This window comes from Manis pentadactyla, chromosome 1, assembly GCF_030020395.1.
Source record: "Manis pentadactyla isolate mManPen7 chromosome 1, mManPen7.hap1, whole genome shotgun sequence".
NCBI lineage: Eukaryota > Metazoa > Chordata > Mammalia > Pholidota > Manidae > Manis > Manis pentadactyla.
Window position 1 is genome coordinate 93,922,762 of NC_080019.1, and position 20,757 is coordinate 93,943,518.

Genomic DNA, 20,757 nt, shown 5'->3' on the forward strand with positions numbered 1-20,757 from the left:
TTGATTTAAGTTGTATCTTCTGTATATGTAAGTGTATTACCCTAATATGAGTATTTTGGTATCTCAGACTTTGATTCCATTAATCGCTTTTGTTGTGTGTTTTTAAAACTACCCTAAAAACTTACACCCCAACCCCAAAAAGTTACAGAATAGTAAAATTTACTAAAATGTTGTTTTCTATACCATATTTGATATAATTTGCATCCTACTCTGATCCCTCAAGTGGCTGACCCCTATACTAGGGGATATTTGTTCATACATTTATGCAGTTCAGTCATTCAATGAGTATTTAAATGCCTGCTCTTAATATGATAAAAGAGTTGCAGATATAATATGAATAAATAGTAGTAATGATTGTGGGGGCAGGTATGTATTTGCATATTTCCTTGTTTGTATTTATTTGAAATCCCTGTATTCTTTGTTAGATTCAGCCATTCCTGTGGAAAGTGACACAGATGATGAAGGAGCGCCTCGAATTAGTCTGGCTGAGATGCTTGAAGACCTTCACATTTCCCAAGATGCTACTGGTGAAGAAGGTGAATTGATGATGACATAATGGGATCGTGTTATAGATGGTTTATGCCTCTGTAGGCTCAGGTTGTTGGACAAAATAACTTTTACTGTCTATTCCATCTATACTTCCATATTGAGAAAGGGGAAATTTAGTTTTAAACCTAAATACATGTGACTACTTAAATTGCCTACTCAAAGCACTGAAAATTGATGACTTTGTAGTTTTAGGTAAAAGATTGTGGAGAATGTAATTATACTGATATTTAGGCTACTTACATGTGGAATTTCATTGGTTTGCTTTTTTATGAGCCAGAAATATTTTCATATATTATAATGCTGCATTTAAAAGCTCAAAAGTTGTAATTCCTTTGAGGTTATCTAAGTCCTCAAGTACAAAATAAGCCTTTTACATTCTTTTAACGTTGATTGCATAATGAAGAGCTTATGAAGAAGCAATTTTAATATTAACTTGTGCAGTTTGATCCACCTTAGATTATTTTTATGTCTTTGTAGTAGGGAAGTTGGGATTCAGTTTATTAATGGACATTGAAGAGGAAAGTTAATTTTTTTATTCATAATAATGGCATCTTTAAAAATGGGGGGTTAACTTAGTTTTTATTGCACAAGAAAATATATTTAATATTAGTGGATTTATGGGAAATGACTAATTAAAAGTTAAATAACCATACATAATTTTGGTATTTTTTGCTTTTGCCAGCAGCTTAGGGTAGTAGCTGCTTAAGTCATAAAAATGTCTTCCTGTCACTTCAAGCATTTTTCTTTTAAAATTTTGTTTTACAAATTAAGAAGAAAGGAATATTCAAAATGTAAGTTTCTGTCTATTAAACACATCACCATCAAAAAGAATATTAGAATCTAGCATATAGATGAGAAAGTAATAAAAAAGATCTTCATGCTTTATGCAACCATGAATCAGATTTGAATGAGGAAAGCCTTCCATATCCTTGAAAGAAAGGCATTGGCTTGGGTTTTAAACGGTTTAGAGAATGAAGTATTATTATTTCTACAAGCAAGGTCAGATTTACTAGGTATGCTGTAACTAAGAGCTATTGCATAAATTCTATATATACCACTAAATAAGAAAATTGAGTTCAAGTGCTGAATGGAGCACTTTCCTTTTTTCAAGATTGGACTCCCCAATTCTAAAGTTATGAATAAAAGCCTGAACTTTCTCTAGTGTCTCCTTTTCTGTCTGCGTATCTAGTTAAAAGTTTTCACTTGCCGTCTGTGTTTGTCTCTTTTATGTCAAGACTAAAAAGCATGAAAATAAAAACATTCCCTTTTTTTGTGTCTTTGAAATGATTGCATCAGTGTCACATTTAAAGAATAAAGTATACAGTTGTCCAAAGTGGAATTTTGTTTTTGAAGTACTTGTCATATGACTTTCCCACTGAAAAATACAGTTTCCCACCAACCTTATTTATGTTACTCATTTTTGTGTTACGAGTAATGAAACCTGTTGGTTGAAAGAAGGCTGTGACAAGGTGAAGGAATGTAGCTAAGGGAAAAGCTGTTAGCCAAGAGCTTGTATAGAGCCACACAGCTTTGGTAAATCTACTGTTTTAGAGTATAGTTCCCAGACTTATGGGTCCCAGAAAATTCTTGATGTCCCAGAGTTGATACAACTTGGGAAGGCTGGTATTAATCAAATTCACAGGAAGTTATAAATATGAGTAAATTCTAAATCAATATGATTAGTTACCTCCTTTTGTAGCCAGATCTGTACTTGAAGCTGCTGTTATTTTATAGGGAGAGGTCACTTGATGAGCAAGAGAGCAGTTGAAAGAGAAAGTTGCTTATGTAATCCAGATATTTAACAGTATTAAGCTCATTTCCTTTCCACAGTAAAACCCAGAACTCCAGGTTGTGTGCTGGGACACATTTCAATGGTTAGTACTGAGTCAGTGCTGAGAGTTTTCCCTAGACTCTTTAATTTTAGTAAATGTGTTAATGCTAATTCCATCCTTTAGATTACTCAGTCTGTTATGTATACTCCAGGGGACGTTTATGTTTTTAAAAAATTTAATTTGATACAATTTCAGACTAAGAAAAGTTGCAAGAGTAATACAGAGAATTCCTGGATACCCTTCACTTAGATGTGAACTCTTGCTTGCTTTCTCTTTTTTTTCCTGAACCATTTAAGAGTAACACCACCAAATATTGCAATGTTTTTCCCCTCAAAAAACAGGGAATTTTCTTACATAACCACAGTGCAATGATCAAAATTAGAAAATTAAACAGTGATACAATACTGCTTTACCCAATGGATGATAATGAGTTTTTTCGGTTGTCCCAACTAAGACGTCCTTTATAGTAAAAGTATGTTTGTGTGTTGCATTGGGTACTTACATTGCTTTGGACTTTCTTCATCTGTACCAGTTGCTGAGTTTTATGTTTTATAATAATTGGTATTTTTGAAGAGTCCAAGCCAGTTATTTTGTAGAGTGACCTCAATTTGGGCTTGTCTGATGTTTTCTCATGATTAGATTTGGTTCAGTGTTTTTAGCAGGACTACCCCAGAAGTAATGCCAAATTCTCAGTGCTTGTATCAGGAGATGTACTGTTGATTAATCCAGATGTACTCAAACTTCCTGGGGTCATTAGTTGGTTTTCTGTGTTAAGGAACTAAAGGATTTAATCCTTTAAAGTTTCTTTTCACTTGATTTTAATTTACAGAAAATGAATTTGATTTATAGTTCTATGAATTTTAATATGGGTAGATGTATGTAATCACCACAAGATACTCAGCAATTCCTATCATCCCCTCCTCCCTGCCTCCCCCACAAAATTCCCTTTGCTACTCCTTTGGTTTCAAAACCTTCCACCATTCTTAAACTCTTGTCAACTTTTTGTTCTCTGACGTTGTGGTTTGCTTTTTCCAAAATACCATGTAAATGAAATTGTGCAGTATGTAGCCTTATGAGTGTTATATTTCGCTTAGCTTGCGTTGCACTTGAGATTTAGTGGTCCTTTTTATTTTGAGTTATACTGCATTATTTGGATGGATGTACCACAGTTTATCCAATCCTCTGATGAGGCACATTTGAATTTTGATAAAAAATAAAGCTGCTATGAACACTTCTACACAGGAACTTGGGTAAATAACTAGGGGTGGGATTGTTGGATCCATACTGTAATCAAATTTTTAACTATTGAAATCTGTTAAATTGTTTTCCAAAGTGATTTGTGCCATTTTGCTTTTCCACCAGCAATGACTGGATGGACATTTTAGTTACCCTGCATCCTCACCACCACTTGGTGTCAGTTTTTTTTGTGACTCTAATTTGCATTTCCCTAATACTTAATTATGTTGAACATCTTTTCATGTACTTGTTATCTGTTTTCTTTATTGGTAGAATGTTCAAATCTTATCTACTTTGAAAAATTGGTTTGTTCTTTTTCTTACTGTTTAGTTTTTCATTTTGATACTCAGAATTGGCCAGCGGTAACCTGCCAGTCTGGCTTCTGTGCCCCTTTGACAGTGCTCCTCCATGTATTTGATCTTGTTTGTTGATGGTGAATTTACAGTGTAACACTTTGGGCAGGTTTTCGGTTTCCCTTGTTTAGGCCCTGTGTGCAGTCTACTCTTGGCTTATTTTCATGACAGGGACCAATTTACCTAAAAATAGACCAATTTATTTAACAATAGGTCAGCCTAGGTTGAGTCATCCTGTGAATTAAGGAATCACAAAATGGTATAAAAAGCACAGGTGTAGGCTATTCTAAATTTATCAATTCTGTCACAGAAATAACTTGAGCAGTGTGGGGTGGTTGAGCCTTGAAGGGCAAGAAGTCAGTCTCAATGTTTCTTCAAATAAGTCCAATTTTAGCTCTTTGACTTGATAAATTTTGAAAAAACTGCCTTATTGCTTAGGAAGGAGGCATGATTAGGATGTCTTCTGTTAAAGCAACATCTCTATATGGTATTTAAAAGTTACTAGGAGTAGGTTTGGCAGTGTTCGTAACAATGCTGCTTGTATTGTGTTATCTGATGAAGATTTTGTTAGGTTTTTGGTGGAGTTAGCACTGAGTGGTGCCTGTCACACATTTTTCTTCTGACACAGTTTCACATAAATGTGGGTATCTATAACCCACTGCATTGTTGCATTGTTGCGGTTACTTTAAGATAATGTATATACTAGCACTGTTTGATGAAGTGCTGAACAGGTAATTCTAGGGAAGCTGTATTAGAAAGAAAGAAAACATGTTATAGAGTCAGTTCACCTGCCACTTATTAGCTATGTGGCTTAAACTATCTGAACCTCTACTTCTCCATTTCTAAAAGGGATTAATACTGTTTACAGTATTGCTAAAATTCTTAGTATGCTTCAAATTATAATTATTCAATAAATAGTATATACTTTTAAAGTTTATAATTACAGTTCAAATGTTGAATAAACATGTTGAGAAAACTTGTATGCATATACTTTTTAGAGCAGCAGAGAACTTAGAAAATGTGTATGGCACAGAGAACTATAAAAGACAGAAGCATAAATTACCCATATTCTCACTAGAGAGAGATTATCACTGTTAACCTTTTGGTATGTATTTTCTTTTTTTGTAGACTTCATAATAGTTTTATATCTTCAGACCAGTCAAGAATACAGTACAGAGAGTCCCCGTGTATGCTACACCCAGCTTCTGTCATTTATTATTTATATAGCTATAATATATTTGTTACACTTAATGAGCCAATATTGATACATTATTATTAACTGAAGTCCATAGTTTATTGAGATAAACTACTTAGTTCTTACCTACTTTTTCTTTTCCATGATCCCATTCAGGATACAATAATTTTTTTAAATGATATATTACTGATACACAGTCTTACTCATTTCAATTATACAACACAGTGGTTCAACAGTGACCATATTATTAAATCCTCACCCCCACTAGTATAGTTACTATCTGTCAACATAAAAAGATGTTACAGAATCATTGGCTGTATTCTCCATGCTGTACTACCATCCTCATGGCTAACTTATGATTGAGCCCTTTATCTACTTCACACTCGCCCCCCCTCATTAGTCCCTCCCTCATAGACCACCAGTCACTTCTCAGTGTCTATGAGTCTACTGCTATTTTGTACATTCTCTTTTAAGTTTTGTTTGTAGATTCCACAAATAAGCGAAATGATGTGGTAATTGTCTTTGCTTGGCTTTTATCACTAAACGTAATACCCACTAGGTCCATCCATATTGCAAATGGCACAATTTCTTTTTTTATGGCTGAATAATATTCGATTGTGTATATGTACCACATCTACTTTATCCATTGTCAACTGATGGACACTTAGCTTGCTTCCATATCTTGGCTACTGCAAATAGAGTGGCAATAAACATGAGTGCATATATCTTTTCAAATCAGGGCATTTGTTTTCTTCAGGTAAATTCCTAGAAGTCGAATCATTAGGTCATATGGTGTTTATATTTTTATTTTTTTTGAGGAACCTCTAGTGCTTTCCACAGCGGCTGCACCAGTTGATATTCCCACAAATAGTGTAGGGGGGTTCCCATTTCTCCACATTCTTGTCAGTGCTTTTTATTTCTTGTCTTTTGGATAGTGGCCATTCTGACTGGTGTGAGGTGATATCTCATTGTGATTTTGAGTTGCATTCCCCTGAGATTAGTGATGTGGAGCATCTTTTCATGTTCCTGTTGGGCCATCTGTATTTCTTTGGAGAAATGTCTTTTCAGGTCCTCTGCCTATTTTTTATTTGGGTTATTTGTTTTTATGGTGATGAGGCATATGAATTCTTTATATATTTTGGATGTTAACCCCTCATCAGATAAGTTGTTTACAAATATATTCTCTCATACTGTAGGCTGTTGCCCTTTTGTTCTGCTGATGGTGTCCTTTGCTGCACAGAGCTTTTTAGTTTTATTTAGTCCCATGTGTTCATTTTTGCTTTCGTTTCTCTTGCCTGCGGGGATGTGTCCAGGAAAAAGTTGCTCATATTTGAAGAGATTTTTGCCTATGTTTTCTTCTATGAGTTTTATGGTTGTATGTCTTACATTTAGGTCTTTGATCCATTTCGAGTTTACTTTTGTGTATGGAGTTAGACAGTAATCCAGTTTCATTCTTTTGCAAGTAGCTGTCCAGTTTTGCCAACACCCATTATTGAAGAAGCTGTCTTTTCCCCATTTTATGTTTATGGTTCCTTTATCATATATTAATTGACTATATATGTGTGGGGTTATATCTGGACTGTCTCTTCAGTTCCATTGATCTAAGGGGCAGTTCTCGTATTAGTACCAAATTGTTTTGATTACTGTGACTTTTTAGCAGAGCTTGAAGTTGGAGTATAATCTCCCCGGCTTTGTTCTTCCTTCTCAGGATTGCTTTGGCAATTCTTTTGTGGTTTCATATGAATTTTGAGATTATTTGTTCTGGTTCATTGAAAAATGCCATTGGTATTTTGATAGGGATTGCATTGAATCTGTAAATTGCTTTGGGCAGAATGGCCATGCTGACAATATTAATTCTTCATATCCATGAGCATGGGATGTATTTCCATTTCTTGGTGTCTTTAATTACTCTCATGAGTGTCTTACTGTTTTCAGAGTACAGGTCTTTCACTTCCTTGGTTAGGTTTATTTCTAGGTATTTTATTATTTTCACCATTGAGTATATTAGCTGTGGGTTTGTTGTATATGGCCTTTGTTCAGGATACCATAATACATTTGGTTGTTTCGTTTCTTCAGGTTTCTTTTGGCATTGGCAATTTCTCTGACTTGATTTGTTTTTAATGATCTTAACAGTTTTGAGGAGTACTGGTCAGGTATTTTGTAGAATGCCCCATATTGGAATTTGATGTTTTTCCTATAATAAGACTGGGGTTATGGGTTTTTGGGAGGAAGGCCATAAGCAAAGTTTCATTTTCATGACATTTTGTCAAGAGTCCATACTATCATTAGGATTTATCACTGTAGATGTTGGCCTTGATCAGCTGACTGAGGTAGTGTTTGTCACATTTCTCCACTATAGAGTTATTCCCTTTCCACTGTTCACTTTGGAAGGAAGTCACTGCACAGCCCACACCTAAGAAGTAGGGAGTTGTGCTTCCCCTCCTTGAGGGTAGGAGTATCTACGTAAGTTACTTGGAATTCTGTATCAAAGATTTGTCTCCTCTCCCATTTAGTAATTTGTTCAGTCAGTTATTTCTAGCAATATGGACTCATGAATGTTTCTATTTTGGGTTTTATCTAATACTATTTTATTTTGTTTGAATTGTTCTAGCTTTGGCCTTTTGAAGCTATTTTGGTTGCCTCCTGTGCTACTTTGACGTAACTCCATTATGGTTGTGTGTGGTTTTTCTTTTTTCATTCCTTGCTCTCACCTACCTTCCCTCTGATTCACAAGGTGCTACAGACTCATTTTGTATGTTTACTGCCTTAGAATCAACCACTTCTCCAAGAATTGGAGATGGTTTTGTAAGCCAGTATCTAGACAGAAAATATACTTACTGATTCTAGGGTATCATTTCTTTTAGGTTCTCTAAGCTGATAGACAAAAAAATACTTTTTATACTAACCTATATATTTATACATATTTCTATATATAACAGTCTGTATCTACATTAAACTAAACATGAGTTCATACTTTCTCTATTAATTCATTACCTCATTGATCAGTCTAGCTTCTTCCCCTTGTTTATCTGTAAAATCCCACTCCCAACAGTAAAAAACCCGTTTTCATCATCTGCCGTTGGTTTACTTAGTTGTTCAGTTCTATAATATAGGTATAGCAGTATGAGAATTGTTCACCTGTACTCCTGTGAAAAGCAACTTTATTACATTAATTGCTTATGTAGTTCCTTTTGCCTTTAGTCTTAACAGCCTGCACTCATTTCCAGTTAGATCAGCATCCTTTCCCTCCATCCCCCCTTTAGTGAGGTTGTGTCATATATTTTTAATATAGTTAGAATCTCTTGTTGCAGTCTGCATTTGATCCCCTGACCTCCTAAATGATTTCTTAGAAATTTGCATACATTAAGGTTCCTTCTTTGTGCAGTAAAGTTCTATGTGTTTTGACATGTGTAATGCCATGTATCTACCCTTACATTATCATACAGAATAGTTTTACTGCCCTAAAAATCCCCTGTACTTCACCTACTCATCTTAAACCCCAAACCTTTGGCAATTATTAATCACTTCACTGTTTCTATAGTTTTTACCTTTTTCAGAGTGTCATATAGTTTGAATCATACAATATGTACCTTTCATACTGGCTTCTTTCACTTAGCAATATGCCTTTAATGCTATTCTGACTTTTTTTGTGGCTTGTTAGCTTGTTTGTTTCTATTGCTGTATAATACTCAAAGTATAGATACACCGTACTTGGTTTATCCTCACCTTTTGAAGGACTTTTGGTTACTTACAGCTTTTGATGATTATGAGGAAAGCTGCTATAAACTTCTATGTGCAGGTTTTCAGATCAATTAGATAAATACCTAGGAGCATGATTGCTAGATCTTGTGGTAACTTTGGAAGAGACTGCCAAACTGTCTTCCAAAGTGACCGCACCAGTGTGCATTCCCATTAGCACTGTATATGAAGTCCAGTCACTCTGTATCACTGTCAGTATTTGGGATTGTCAGTTTTCTTTTGGCTTGGATCAGCTGGTTAAGTAATGTTGGTCCAGTTTCTTCACAGAAAAGTTACTTACTCTTCTCACCTCTCACTTTTGAGTAATGTACACTTTGGAAGGAAGCCGTCATGCACAGCCTGCAACAGTGGTGTTTGGTTGCATAGCATAGTTGCGGCATTAGACAGTTGATAGGCTGTGCTCTTGTAATAGTGTGTAGTGATATCTTGTTTTAATTGTCAGTTCCCTGATGACAAATGGGATAAGCATGTTTATATATGATGATTTGTCATTTGTGTATCTTAGATGATGTGTCCAAATCTTTGGCTCATTTTTAATTTGGGTTGTTTTCTTATTGTTAAGTTTTAGGAATTCTTTGTGTAATTTGTATACAAGACCTTTATCAGAAACGTGTTTTGAAAATATTTTTCCTAGTATATGGCTTGCCTTTAAAAATATAGATGAAAATAATATATGTATATGAACTACTTTTATGTAATATATGTTACATATGTTTACTTATACATGATTACATAGAGGTGGTGAAATCGTACTGTCTATAGTTTTTTTTACCTTCTTTTACTCCTTAACATTACTTAATAAGCTTTTCCTAAGCCATGAAAAATTCTTAAGTATATTTAATAATAAAACAATCCCACTGGTTTAATTTTTCCTGGAGTTCTTTACCTTTATCCAATAACTCATTATAAGACTGAGTAATAAACATTTCAGGGTTTGCAGGTCACATGGTCTGTGTCACAAATACTCTACTGTTGTAATGTAAAAGAGCCATAGACAGTATGCAAATGAAAGGGTGGCAATATGCCTGTGAAACTTGATTTAAAAAAACAGGCAGTGGGCTTGATATTGCCTGTGGCCTGTAGTTTGCTGATCCTGATGTAATTCTGTAGTGCCCTTTTACTCTTAGTCTGGGTGATTAGAATGAGGTAGAAGTTCTGAGCATAGGCCTCAGGAGGACTTGGCCTCTGTTGTATTTGTCAGGATGTGTCTGACAGAGTGTTGAAAGAAGAGATGCAGCTGGCACAGACTGAGATGCTCCAGTTATCCTAGATGAGACTTGCTTACCAACCTGGCTCACATATCTGAGCAAGCCCAGCTGAGGTCAGCAGAGCGGCCACACCAACCCCCCACTGATCCCAGACACAGGAGCAAGAAACTTACATGCCACTGAGGTTTGTGGTCATTAGTTGCACAGCATTGTTGTGGCATCTGACAAGTCATAGGGTGATGTTCAAACAATTAACCATCTGTGAAGTTGGGCATTTCCAGGTTTTTCTCCTTTTTCTTTTTTCTGTAAAAACATGTTCATTTTTGCCCATTTTCTTAAGAATGAAATTAACCATGTCAAAGAGTATAATAAAGTCTCAAGCTGTATCACAAAAATCCTTCCCAGAAATATACCTACTCTGTGATACAGTTGATGGGAGTGTCTCTTTTTACAGTCTTGCTATTGGTGAGTGACATGTTCTTTTTCTTCACTCAAAGTCTTCTAGGCTTAACTCAGGTGTGGCCCACTGCACAGTGATGTTTGTTGAGCTGTAGCAGTTACCATCTGTCCTGTTGTCTTGTTTTCATATGCCTTCTGAGTTTTTATTACTACTAATTGTATACATACTTGTCTCTCTCTCCAACTAGACTACACGTTTTTTTAGAGCAGTGCAAATTTGCACATTGCATAGGTCCTCAAATATGTAGTTAGTAGTATGATCTGATTTAAGTGAATATTTTGAAGAATGGGCAGAAATATTTGTTGGGTATAGCTTTTCTTTTAAATAATTCCTTATACATTTGTGTGTGAAAAAGGAAACCAAGCAGATCTTAATGGTGTTTGGCAGGGAGAGTTGTCCATGTTGATCAAGTCTTCATTTCATTTATAGAAACAAAACCTGCATCTAATTCTAAGCTTTGATAAATTTTATTTGAGTAGTACTAGTTAGTTAACCACACAAGTCTGATGTACTATTAATACAAATTGATCAGGTAAACGCACAGTATATTGTTTTCTTCCTCCAGGATACTTTATTGTGTGTAATAGCACAAGTGCTATTTGTAAATAATTATGTGGACAGAGGGCAAAGGACCTACACAGAAGGAAAAGCTAGTGGGCCACACTCAAAAAGTACAAAATATGTCTGGTAGTCTTTCTTTGTTTATGCATTTGGATCAGTAAAGAGCTGATTACTTGACAAAGGCAGATAAGTCAGTGTTTATCTGAATTCAAAAGTGTGAGCATAAATGAGCGTTGTAGAACAAGTCTCCATAGAATGTCACCAGACGGTACCTGATGACAATCTGAATGGTCTGGAATATAGAATTCTTTGTTTCACAGAGGATCTTAAAAATATCTGTGTTCTGACTGGAGAGTTCCATCTTGGCATTTTGCCTTTCATTTTGTGAGAATAGATAGACTAATCCTGGTTAAGTTGTAAGATAGCAAAAAGTTGGGGGTTGTTCCCCAATTCCCTTATTCTTTGTCTTCCCTAGTCATGTTCATTCTTCTCTTTTGCATAGGAAATTGTCTGATATCCATAGTAAGGGGTATATAAATAGTTATGGAGTGAAGTGTTCCTCCTGAGAGTATTTTAATGTTTGTCAAGGACCACAGGTTTAAAAAGCAAAGGCATATTCAGATGGACGAAGTATTTTGGGAGATAGCAAGTCTATGTATGGTAGGTATGTTTGTCACAATTCTTAATTCCTCTGTAGTGATACCTAGCCTTACACTTGCTTTGTCCTCAGGGTGGTGGAGTTTATTTCTTTGTTCCAAATCTTTGGATTTGGCTGTGTGACTTGTTTTAGCAATAGGATGTTAGTGGATACAATAAGACGATAGGATGAAAATGCCTTTGCCTATTTGCACTTGCGTTCTTGTCCTACCATCACCATGAGAAGAACATGTCCTGGGTAGTCATGTTCTTTTTTTTGATGGATAATTTTCTCTAATTGTAGAAATAGGCAAATCCCTTCGCTCAGTTAGGATTAAAGTTCAGATGACAGTAGATGTATTCCTATAGATCCCCTGAGAGCAACCTGGCTTTCACTGCTGTTGTGAATGAGTACAAAATTATATTGGGTTCATTCCCATATTCTCCTTTCTGCCTGTATTACAGATTTTACTGGTTTAAATAAAAAGTGCTCTGGGAGGTGCTTTGGGCTGGTGGGGGGAGGTTAAGACGACCTAGCTCCAGTTCCCAACTGTGCTTGAGGCTAAACAGCTTCACTTTTACTTAGATATTTGCTTTTCATACAATATTTTGTTAGGAAAAAAAGGTATATTTTAGAAAATTGTTGTAAACAAACTTGTATATTCATACCATGAAGTATTCATCAATAAAAAGGAATTAACTTTTTTTTTTACTAGGGAATATTTCTTTATTCTGGAGATAGTTCCATATCAAATCTGTCACAAAAAATATAAACATTACCAAATACCAAAAATGCTAAAAATGAAGCATTTTTGTGTAGTATGCATTAAATGGAATCAGTTATTCACTATCATAACTTCAACTATCCCTTCTCTACCTGTGACCCCCAGAAACTCTGTTATCACCTGTAGGCTCCTCATGTTTGGGGCAGTTCCAGCCCTGGACTAGGGCAATGGCTCACCCGCAGTCACCACCTAGCTTCTTTTCGCTGTGGTCAATCTAGGTCTTCCTGAGTGTCTAAAGCTGCCGAATCCCCGCAGGACCGAGCTCATGCCTCCAGCGGAGAATTCACTTTCCCTGGCCTCCGGTGCAGAGCTGTGAGGACTGGAGGCTCACCTGGGCTTGCATGCCCAAGTTTCTTTTTCTAGACTCAGCCCTTTCTCCCTCTATACCCATAGAATTGTTCAGACTTTTTTGGCTGTCTTTCCTCACCTGCGTTGTCTTTTTGACTCTTGGAAGTACTCTTATTGTTTCTAGGTTGAGTTAAGGGAGTCTGACCAGTTAGCTATCTGCTCACAGCTGTGGGAAAGACCTGCTTTAGACAAAGTCTGCACAGGCCTGCTGGCCCCTCCCTTCACCTGCTCCAGCACTTAAGTAGGCAGACTAAGACCTAACTCCATGCTCCTTCCCTGCACTGTGCAGGTAAAGAGCACCTGAAGACCTCAGGAAGGTAGCTGCTGACGTCTGGGCTGTAAGAGGTAACTTGAAGAAGAGCCACTAGGCCTGACCGGGGCAAGGAGGACAGGGCTGGCTTGGTGGGGACGTCTGGGACTCCTGTAACAGCACTTGATCACTGCTTTTTGCCTGTGCCTTTTGTTTTGTTTTCCTTTTTTTGTGTGTGTGTATATATCTTTTTTTTTTGTGAGGGCATCTCTCATATTTATTGATCAAATGGTTGTTAACAACAATAAAATTCTGTATAGGGGAGTCAATGCTCAATGCACAATCATTAATCCACCCCAAGCCTAATTTTCGTCAGTCTCCAATCTTCTGAAGCATAACGAACAAGTTCTTACATGGAGAACAAATTCTTACATAGTGAATAAGTTACATGGTGAACATTACAAGGGCAGTCATCACAGAAACTTTCGGTTTTGCTCATGCATTGTGAACTATAAACAGTTCAAATATGAATACTCATTTGATTTTTATACTTGATTTATATGTGGATACCATATTTCTCTATTATTATTATTTTTAATAAAATGCTGAAGTGGTAGGTAGATACAAGATAAAGGTAGAAAACAGTTTAGTGTTGTAAGAGAGCAAATGTAGATGATCAGGTGTGTGCCTGTAGACTATGTGTTAATCCAAGCTAGACAAGGGCAAGAAAACATCCACGTATGCAGAAGATTTCTCTCAGAACATGAGGGGGGAGGTTCTAAGCCTCACCTCTGTTGATCCCCCTTTTTCTCACCTGATGGCCCCCCTGCAACTGTGCCTGTCTTAGGTTGTTCCTCCCTTGAGGAATCTTACCCGTCTCTGACTAACCAGTCATCTTCCGGGGCGATACAGGGAAATGTTAAGTTGGTAAGTGAGAGAGAAGCCTTATTGTTTGAAAAGGTTAGCTTTTTACTTCTTTGCATATTTATGCCCTGTGGCTTCTATGCCCAGCATTTGTCTTGAGGTGTCTTTACCACTTGGAAGAATTATGATACTCAGTAAATTCGATATGAGGCACGAATTCTATTTAAGGGTTGTAGTTAGGAAGGAAGAAGAAAAGCTATAGAAGTAGCAGGCGGAAGAAAACATGGGAAGATTGATTATTTCTTTGACATATCTTCTTGTAGAGTAACTTAAGCATGTATAGGTTTTAAACTACTAATTAAATTGCGCACACACATTAACATAATAGTACAGTTACGTAACCAAAGCATACCTGTAATTACCAGCCATCTCCAGTGAAACCAAGAAAACCAGTTAGGCACCTTAGGCATTTGTGAAAACTTATCTATGATATGGTGGATATTGTCCAACTGAACTTGAACAGTCTGAGAGAAATCAGACAAATTAAAACAGTCCATTCCTGGGGACTGTTTACATCCCATATGTTCTTTTAACAGTAAATAGTCTGTAGTTGGAAGATTGTGGAGAGCTACAATTTGCAGTTCTCCTAATTCTTGATTGAGTTCCAACAGTATAGATCCAGTCAAATTTGTTGTTTTACTATATGCACAGGCCAGCTTAGATATCTCCTTCTTCATTCCCATGGCAAGTCCAGGAACTGGTGGGATGAGTGCATCTACACCTGTAGGAGTGCGTGGATCTTTGTTGGGGTTTTTTGATGATCATCTTCTGGCATGAGTCTTCCCGAGAGTGCTGATGTTGGAAGTTCTTTTTCATATCATATCTTAGTTCATTTTCGGGGTAGCCAAATTAGGCTTTGATGCTCTGTATAAACACAAACAGACCCTTTGCCTACACTTTTATATGCCCTTTATATCATTGTGTAGAACTCATTGGAGGTCACCACACAGGAACTGCTTTTTTTTATTGTTGTGGTTATCATTAATCTACACTTACATGATGAATATTATGTTTACTAGGCTCTCCCCTATACCAGGTCTTCCCCATAAACCCCTTTACAGTCACTGTCCATCAGAATAGCAAAATGTTGTAGAATCACTGCTTGTCTTCTCTGTGTTGTACAGCCCTCCCTTTTCTCCTACCCCCCCATGCTTGCTAATCTTAATATCTCCCTTCTTCCCACCCCCTTATCCCTCCCTACCAAAACATCCTCCCCTTTGGTACCTGTTAGTCCATTCTTGAGTTCTGTGATTCTGCTGCTGTTTTGTTCCTTCAGTTTTTCCTTTGTTCTTATACTCCACAGATGAGTGAAATCATTTGGTATTTCTCTTTCTCCACTTGGCTTATTTCACTTCGCATAATACCCTCCAGCTCCAGCCATGTTGCTGCCAATGGTAGGATTTGCCCTCTTCTTATGGCTGAGTAGTATTCCATTGTGTATATGTACCACATCTTCTTTATCCATTCATCTATCGATGGACATATAGGTTGTTTCCAATTCTTGGCTATTGTAAATAGTGCTGCGATAAACATAGGGGTACATTGGTCTTTCTCATACTTGATTGCTGCATTCTTAGGGTAAATTCCTAGGAGTGCAATTCCTGGGTCAAATGGTATGTCTGTTTTGAGCATTTTGATGTACCTCCATACTGCTTTCCACAATGGTTGAACAAGTTTACATTCCCACCAGCAGTGTAGGAGGGTTCCCCTTTCTCCACAGCCTCGCCAACATTTGTTGTTTGTCTTTTGGATGGCAGCCATCCTTACTGGTGTGAGGTGATACCTCATTGTAGTTTTAATTTGCATTTCTCTGATAATTAGCGATGTGGAGCATCTTTTCATGTGTCTGTTGGCCATCTGTATTTCTTTTTTGGAGAACTGTCTGTTCAGTTCCTCTGCCCATGTTTTAATTGGGTTATTTGTTTTTTGTTTGTTGAGGCGTGTGAGCTCCTTATATATTCTGGACGTCAAGCCTTTATCGGATGTGTCATTTTCAAATATATTCTCCCATACTGTAGGGATCCTTCTTGTTCTATTGATGGTGTCTTTTGCTGTACAGAAGCTTTTCAGCTTAATATAGTCCCATTTACTCATTTTTGCTGTTGTTTTTCTTGCCCGGGGAGATATATTCAAGAAGAGGTCACTCATGTTTATGTCTAAGAGGTTTTTGCCTATGTTTTCTTCCAAGAGTTTAATGGTTTCATGGCTTACATTCAGGTCTTTGATCCATTTTGAGTTTACTTTTGTATATGGGGTTAGACAATGGTCCAGTTTCATTCTCCTACATGTAGCTGTCCAATTTTGCCAGCACCACCTGTTGAAGAGAGTGTCATTTCACCATTGTATGTCCATGGCTCCTTTATCAAATATTAATTGACCATATATGTCTGGGTTAATGTCTGGATTGTCTAGTCTGTTCCATTGGTCTGTGGCTCTGTTCTTGTGCCAGTACCAAATTGTCTTGATTACTATGGCTTTATAATAGAGCTTGAAGTTGGGGAGTGAGATCCCCCCTACTTTATTCCTCTTTCTCAGGATTGCTTTGGCTATTTGGGGTCTTTGGAGTTTCCATATGAATTTTTCGAATTATTTGTTCCAGTTCATTGAAGAATGTTGCTGGTAGTTTCATAGGGATTGCATCAAATCTGTATATTCCTTTGGGCAGGATGACCATTTTGACAATATTAATTCTTCCTAGCCATGAGCATGGGATGGGTTTCCATCTGTTAGTGTCCCCTTTAATTTCTCTTAAGAGTGACTTGTAGTTTTCAGAGTATAAGTCTTTCACTTCTTTGGTTAGGTTTATTCCTAGGTATTTAATTTTTTTTGATGCAATTGTGAATGGAGTTGTTTTCCTGATTTCTCTTTCTGTTGGTTCATTGTTAGTGTATAGGAAAGCCACAGATCTCTGTGTGTTGGTTTTGTATCCTGCAACTTTGCTGTATTCCGATATCAGTTCTAGTAGTTCTGGGGTAGAGTCTTTAGGGTTTTTTATGTACAGTATCATGCCATCTGCAAATAGTGACAGTTTAACTTCTTCTTTACGAATCTGGATTCCTTGTATTTTTTTTGTTTTGTCTGATTGCCTTGGCTAGGACCTCCAGTACTATGTTAAATAACAGTGGGGAGAGTGGGCATCCCTGTCTAGTTCCCGATCTCAGAGGAAATGCTTTCAGCTTCTCGCTGTTCAATATAATGTTGGCTGTGGGTTTTTCATAGATGGCCTTTATTATGTTGAGGTACTTGCCCTCTATTCCCATTTTGCTGAGAGTTTTTATCATGAATGGATGTTGAACTTTGTCAAATGCTTTTTCAGCATCTATGGAGATGATTATGTGGTTTTTGTCTTTCTTTTTGTTGATGTGGTGGATGATGTTGATGGACTTTCGAATGTTGTGCCATCCTTGCATCCCTGAGATGAATCCCACTTGGTCATGGTGTACAATCCTTTTGATGTATTTTTGAATTCGGTTTGCTAATATTTTGTTGAGTATTTTTGCATCTACGTTCATCAGGGATATTGGTCTGTAGTTTTCTTTTTTGGTGGGGTCTTTGCCTGGTTTTGGTATTAGGGTGATGTTAGCTTCATAGAATGAGTTTGGGAGTATACCCTCTTCTATTTTTTGGAAAACTTTAAGGAGAATGGGTACTATGTCTTCCTTGTATGTCTGATAAAATTCTGAGGTAAATCCATCTGGCCCGGGGGTTTTGTTCTTTGGTTGTTTTTTGATTACCCCTTCAATTTCGTTGCTGGTAATTGGTCTGTTTAGATTTTCTGTTTCTTTCTGGTTCAGTCTTGGAAGGTTGTATTTTTCTAGGAAGTTGTCCATTTCTCCTAGGTTTCCCAGCTTGTTAGCATATAGGTTTTCATAGTATTCTCTAATAATTCTTTGTATTTCTGTGGGGTCCGTCGTGATTTTTCCTTTCTCATTTCTGATACTGTTGATTTGTGTTGACTCTCTTTTCCTCTTAATAAGTCTGGCTAGAGGCTTACCTATTTTGTTTATTTTCTCAAAGAACCAGCTCTTGGTTTCATTGATTTTTACTATTCTTTTATTCTTCTCAATTTTATTTATTTCTCCTCTGATCTTTATTATGTCCCTCCTTCTGCTGACCTTAGGCCTCATTTCTTCTTCTTTTTCCAATTTTGATAATTGTGACATTAGACCATTCATTTGGGATTGTTCTTCCTTTTTTAAATATGCTTGGATTGCTATAAACTTTCCTCTTAAGACTGCTTTTGCTGTGTCCCACAGAAGTTGGGGCTTAGTGTTGTTGTTGTCGTTTGTTTCCATATATTGCTGGATCTCCATTTTGATTTGGTCATTGATCCATTGATTATTTAGGAGCGTGTTGTTAAGACTCCATGTGTTTGTGAGCCTTTTTGCTTTCTTTGTACAGTTTATTTCTAGTTTTATGCCTTTGTGGTCTGAAAAGTTGGTTGGTAGGATTTCAATCTTTTGGAATTTTCTGACGCTCTTTTTGTGGCCTAGTATGTGGTCTGTTCTGGAGAATGTTCCATGTGCACTTGAGAAGAATGTGTATCCTGTTGCTTTTGGATGTAGAGTTGTGTAGATGTCTATTAGGTCCATCTGTTCTAGTGTGTTGTTCAGTGCCTCTGTGTCCTTACTTATTTTCTGTATGGTGGATCTGTCCTTTGGAGTGAGTGGTGTGTTGAAGTCTCCTCGAATGAATACATTGCATTCTATTTCCTCCTTTAGTTCTGTTAATATTTGTTTCAGGTATGTTGGTGATCCTGTGTTGGGTGCATATATATTTATAATGGTTATATCCTCTTGATGGACTGAGCCCTTTATCATTATGTAATGTCCTTCTTTGTCTTTTGTTACTTTCTTTATTTTGAAGTCTGTTTTGTCTGATACCAGAATTGCAACACCTGCTTTCTTCTCTCTGTTGTTTGCTTGAAATATCTTTTTCCATCCCTTGACTTTAAGTCTGTGCGCGTCTTTGGGTTTGAGGTGAGTCTCTTGTAAGCAGCATATGGATGGATCTTGCTTTTTTATCCATTTTATTACTCTGTGTCTTTTGATTGGTGCATTCAGTCCATTTACATTTAGGGTGATTATTAAAAGGTATGAACTTATTGCCATTGCAGGCTTTAAGTTTGTTGTTAGCAAAGGTTCAGGGTTAGCTTCTTTACTATCTTACTGTCTAACTTAACTCGCTTGTTGAGCTATTATAAACACAGTCTGATGATTCTTTATTTCTCTCCCTTCTTATTCCTCCTCCTCCCTTCTTCATATGTTGGGTGTTTTGTTGTGTGCTCTTTTTAGGAGTGCTCCCATCTAGAGCAGTCCCTGTAGGATGCCATGTAGAGGTGGTTTGTGGGAGGCAAATTCCCTCAACTTTTGTTTGTCTGGGAATTGTTTAATCCCTCCTTCATATTTAAATGATATTAGTGCTGGATACAGTAGTCTTGGTTCGAGGCCCTTCTGTTTCATTGCATTAAGTATATCATGCCATTCTCTTCTGGCCTGTAGGGTTTCTGTTGAGAAGTCTGATGATAGCCTGATGGGTTTTCCTTTGTAGGTAACCTTTTTTTTCTCTCTGGCTGCCTTTAATACTTTGTCCTTGTCTTTGATCTTTGCCATTTTAATTATTATGTGTCTTGGTGTTGCCCTCCTTGGATCCCTTGTCATGGGAGTTCTGTGTACCTCTGTGGTCTGAGAGGCCATTTCTTCCCCTAGTTTGGGGAAGTTTTCGGCAATTATTTCTTCAAAGACACTTTCTATCCCTTTTTCTCTCTCTACTTCTTCTGGTATACCTATAATTCGTATATTGTTCCTTTTAGATTGGTCACTCAGCTCTCTTAAAATTCTTTCATTCCTGGAGATCCTTTTATCTCTCTCTGCATCAGCTTCTCTGCATTCCTGTTCTCTGTTTTCTAGTCCATTAATGGTCTCTTGCATCTCGTCCATTCTGTTTTGAAGTCCTTCCAGAGCTTGTTTTATTTCTGAATTCTCCTTCCTTAGTTCTTGCATATTTCTCTGCAAGTCCATCAGCATGGTTATGACTTTTGTTTTGAATTCTTTTTCAGGAAGACTGGCTAAATCTATCTTCCCAGGTTCCTTCTCAGGGGAAGATGTAGCTGATGCCAAAGCTGTCTGGGTTAGTCTTGTCTGGATCATATTTTTTTGCCTTTTCATGTTGACAGGTGCTATTGACTGTCATCTGGGAGGACCAAACTTTTCACTTGCTGCTGGCCTTTCTTTACTGGGACAACTACGACCCCTAGTGGCTTGTGTTGGGTAATTGCGTGTAGGCTTGGTCTTTGTGTCTTGCCCGGCCGACGTATAGGAATTTTCGTTTTTGTGGGCATTTTGCCTTAGGCTGTTTGTCTGTTTTCGCAGCGCCCGGAGGGGTAATGGACGGGGGGGGGAGGTGTGCTGTTTGGCTGTTTACCTCTGTGAGGGGTCTCAGAGATGTTGCCCAGGGGGTTAGTGCGCCTGGTTTTCCCTGTAATTTCCAGCCACTGGGCTGTGACCTGTGTTGTTTCCGTCAAGCTGTTAAATCCCTGTCCCTTTAAGACTTTCAAAAAGCACTGGCTTTTCTTTGTCACAGGGGCATCAGCCTCGGCACCCGCTCAGAGGTCTTGCTGCCCTGTTTCCCTAGTTTCCAGCCCTCCACGCATGCACTGTGT

General features: G+C 37.3%; 1 protein-coding gene across 9 annotated transcripts in view; it reads left to right on the top strand.

Moving 5' to 3' along the window:
• The window catches only part of NMD3 (NMD3 ribosome export adaptor), a 144,382-nt gene that overhangs the window by 30,523 nt on the left and 93,102 nt on the right, over positions 1 to 20,757 (top strand). For all 9 annotated transcript variants that reach the window (XR_008996901.1, XR_008996902.1, XM_057499758.1 and 6 more), the window contains exon 16: positions 426 to 536. Coding sequence is in view for 7 of the 9 variants with exons in the window: in XM_057499758.1 (XP_057355741.1) it covers positions 426 to 536 (111 nt within the window). In the remaining 2 variants the exon portion in view is untranslated. The remainder of the gene's footprint in view (positions 1 to 425; positions 537 to 20,757) is intronic.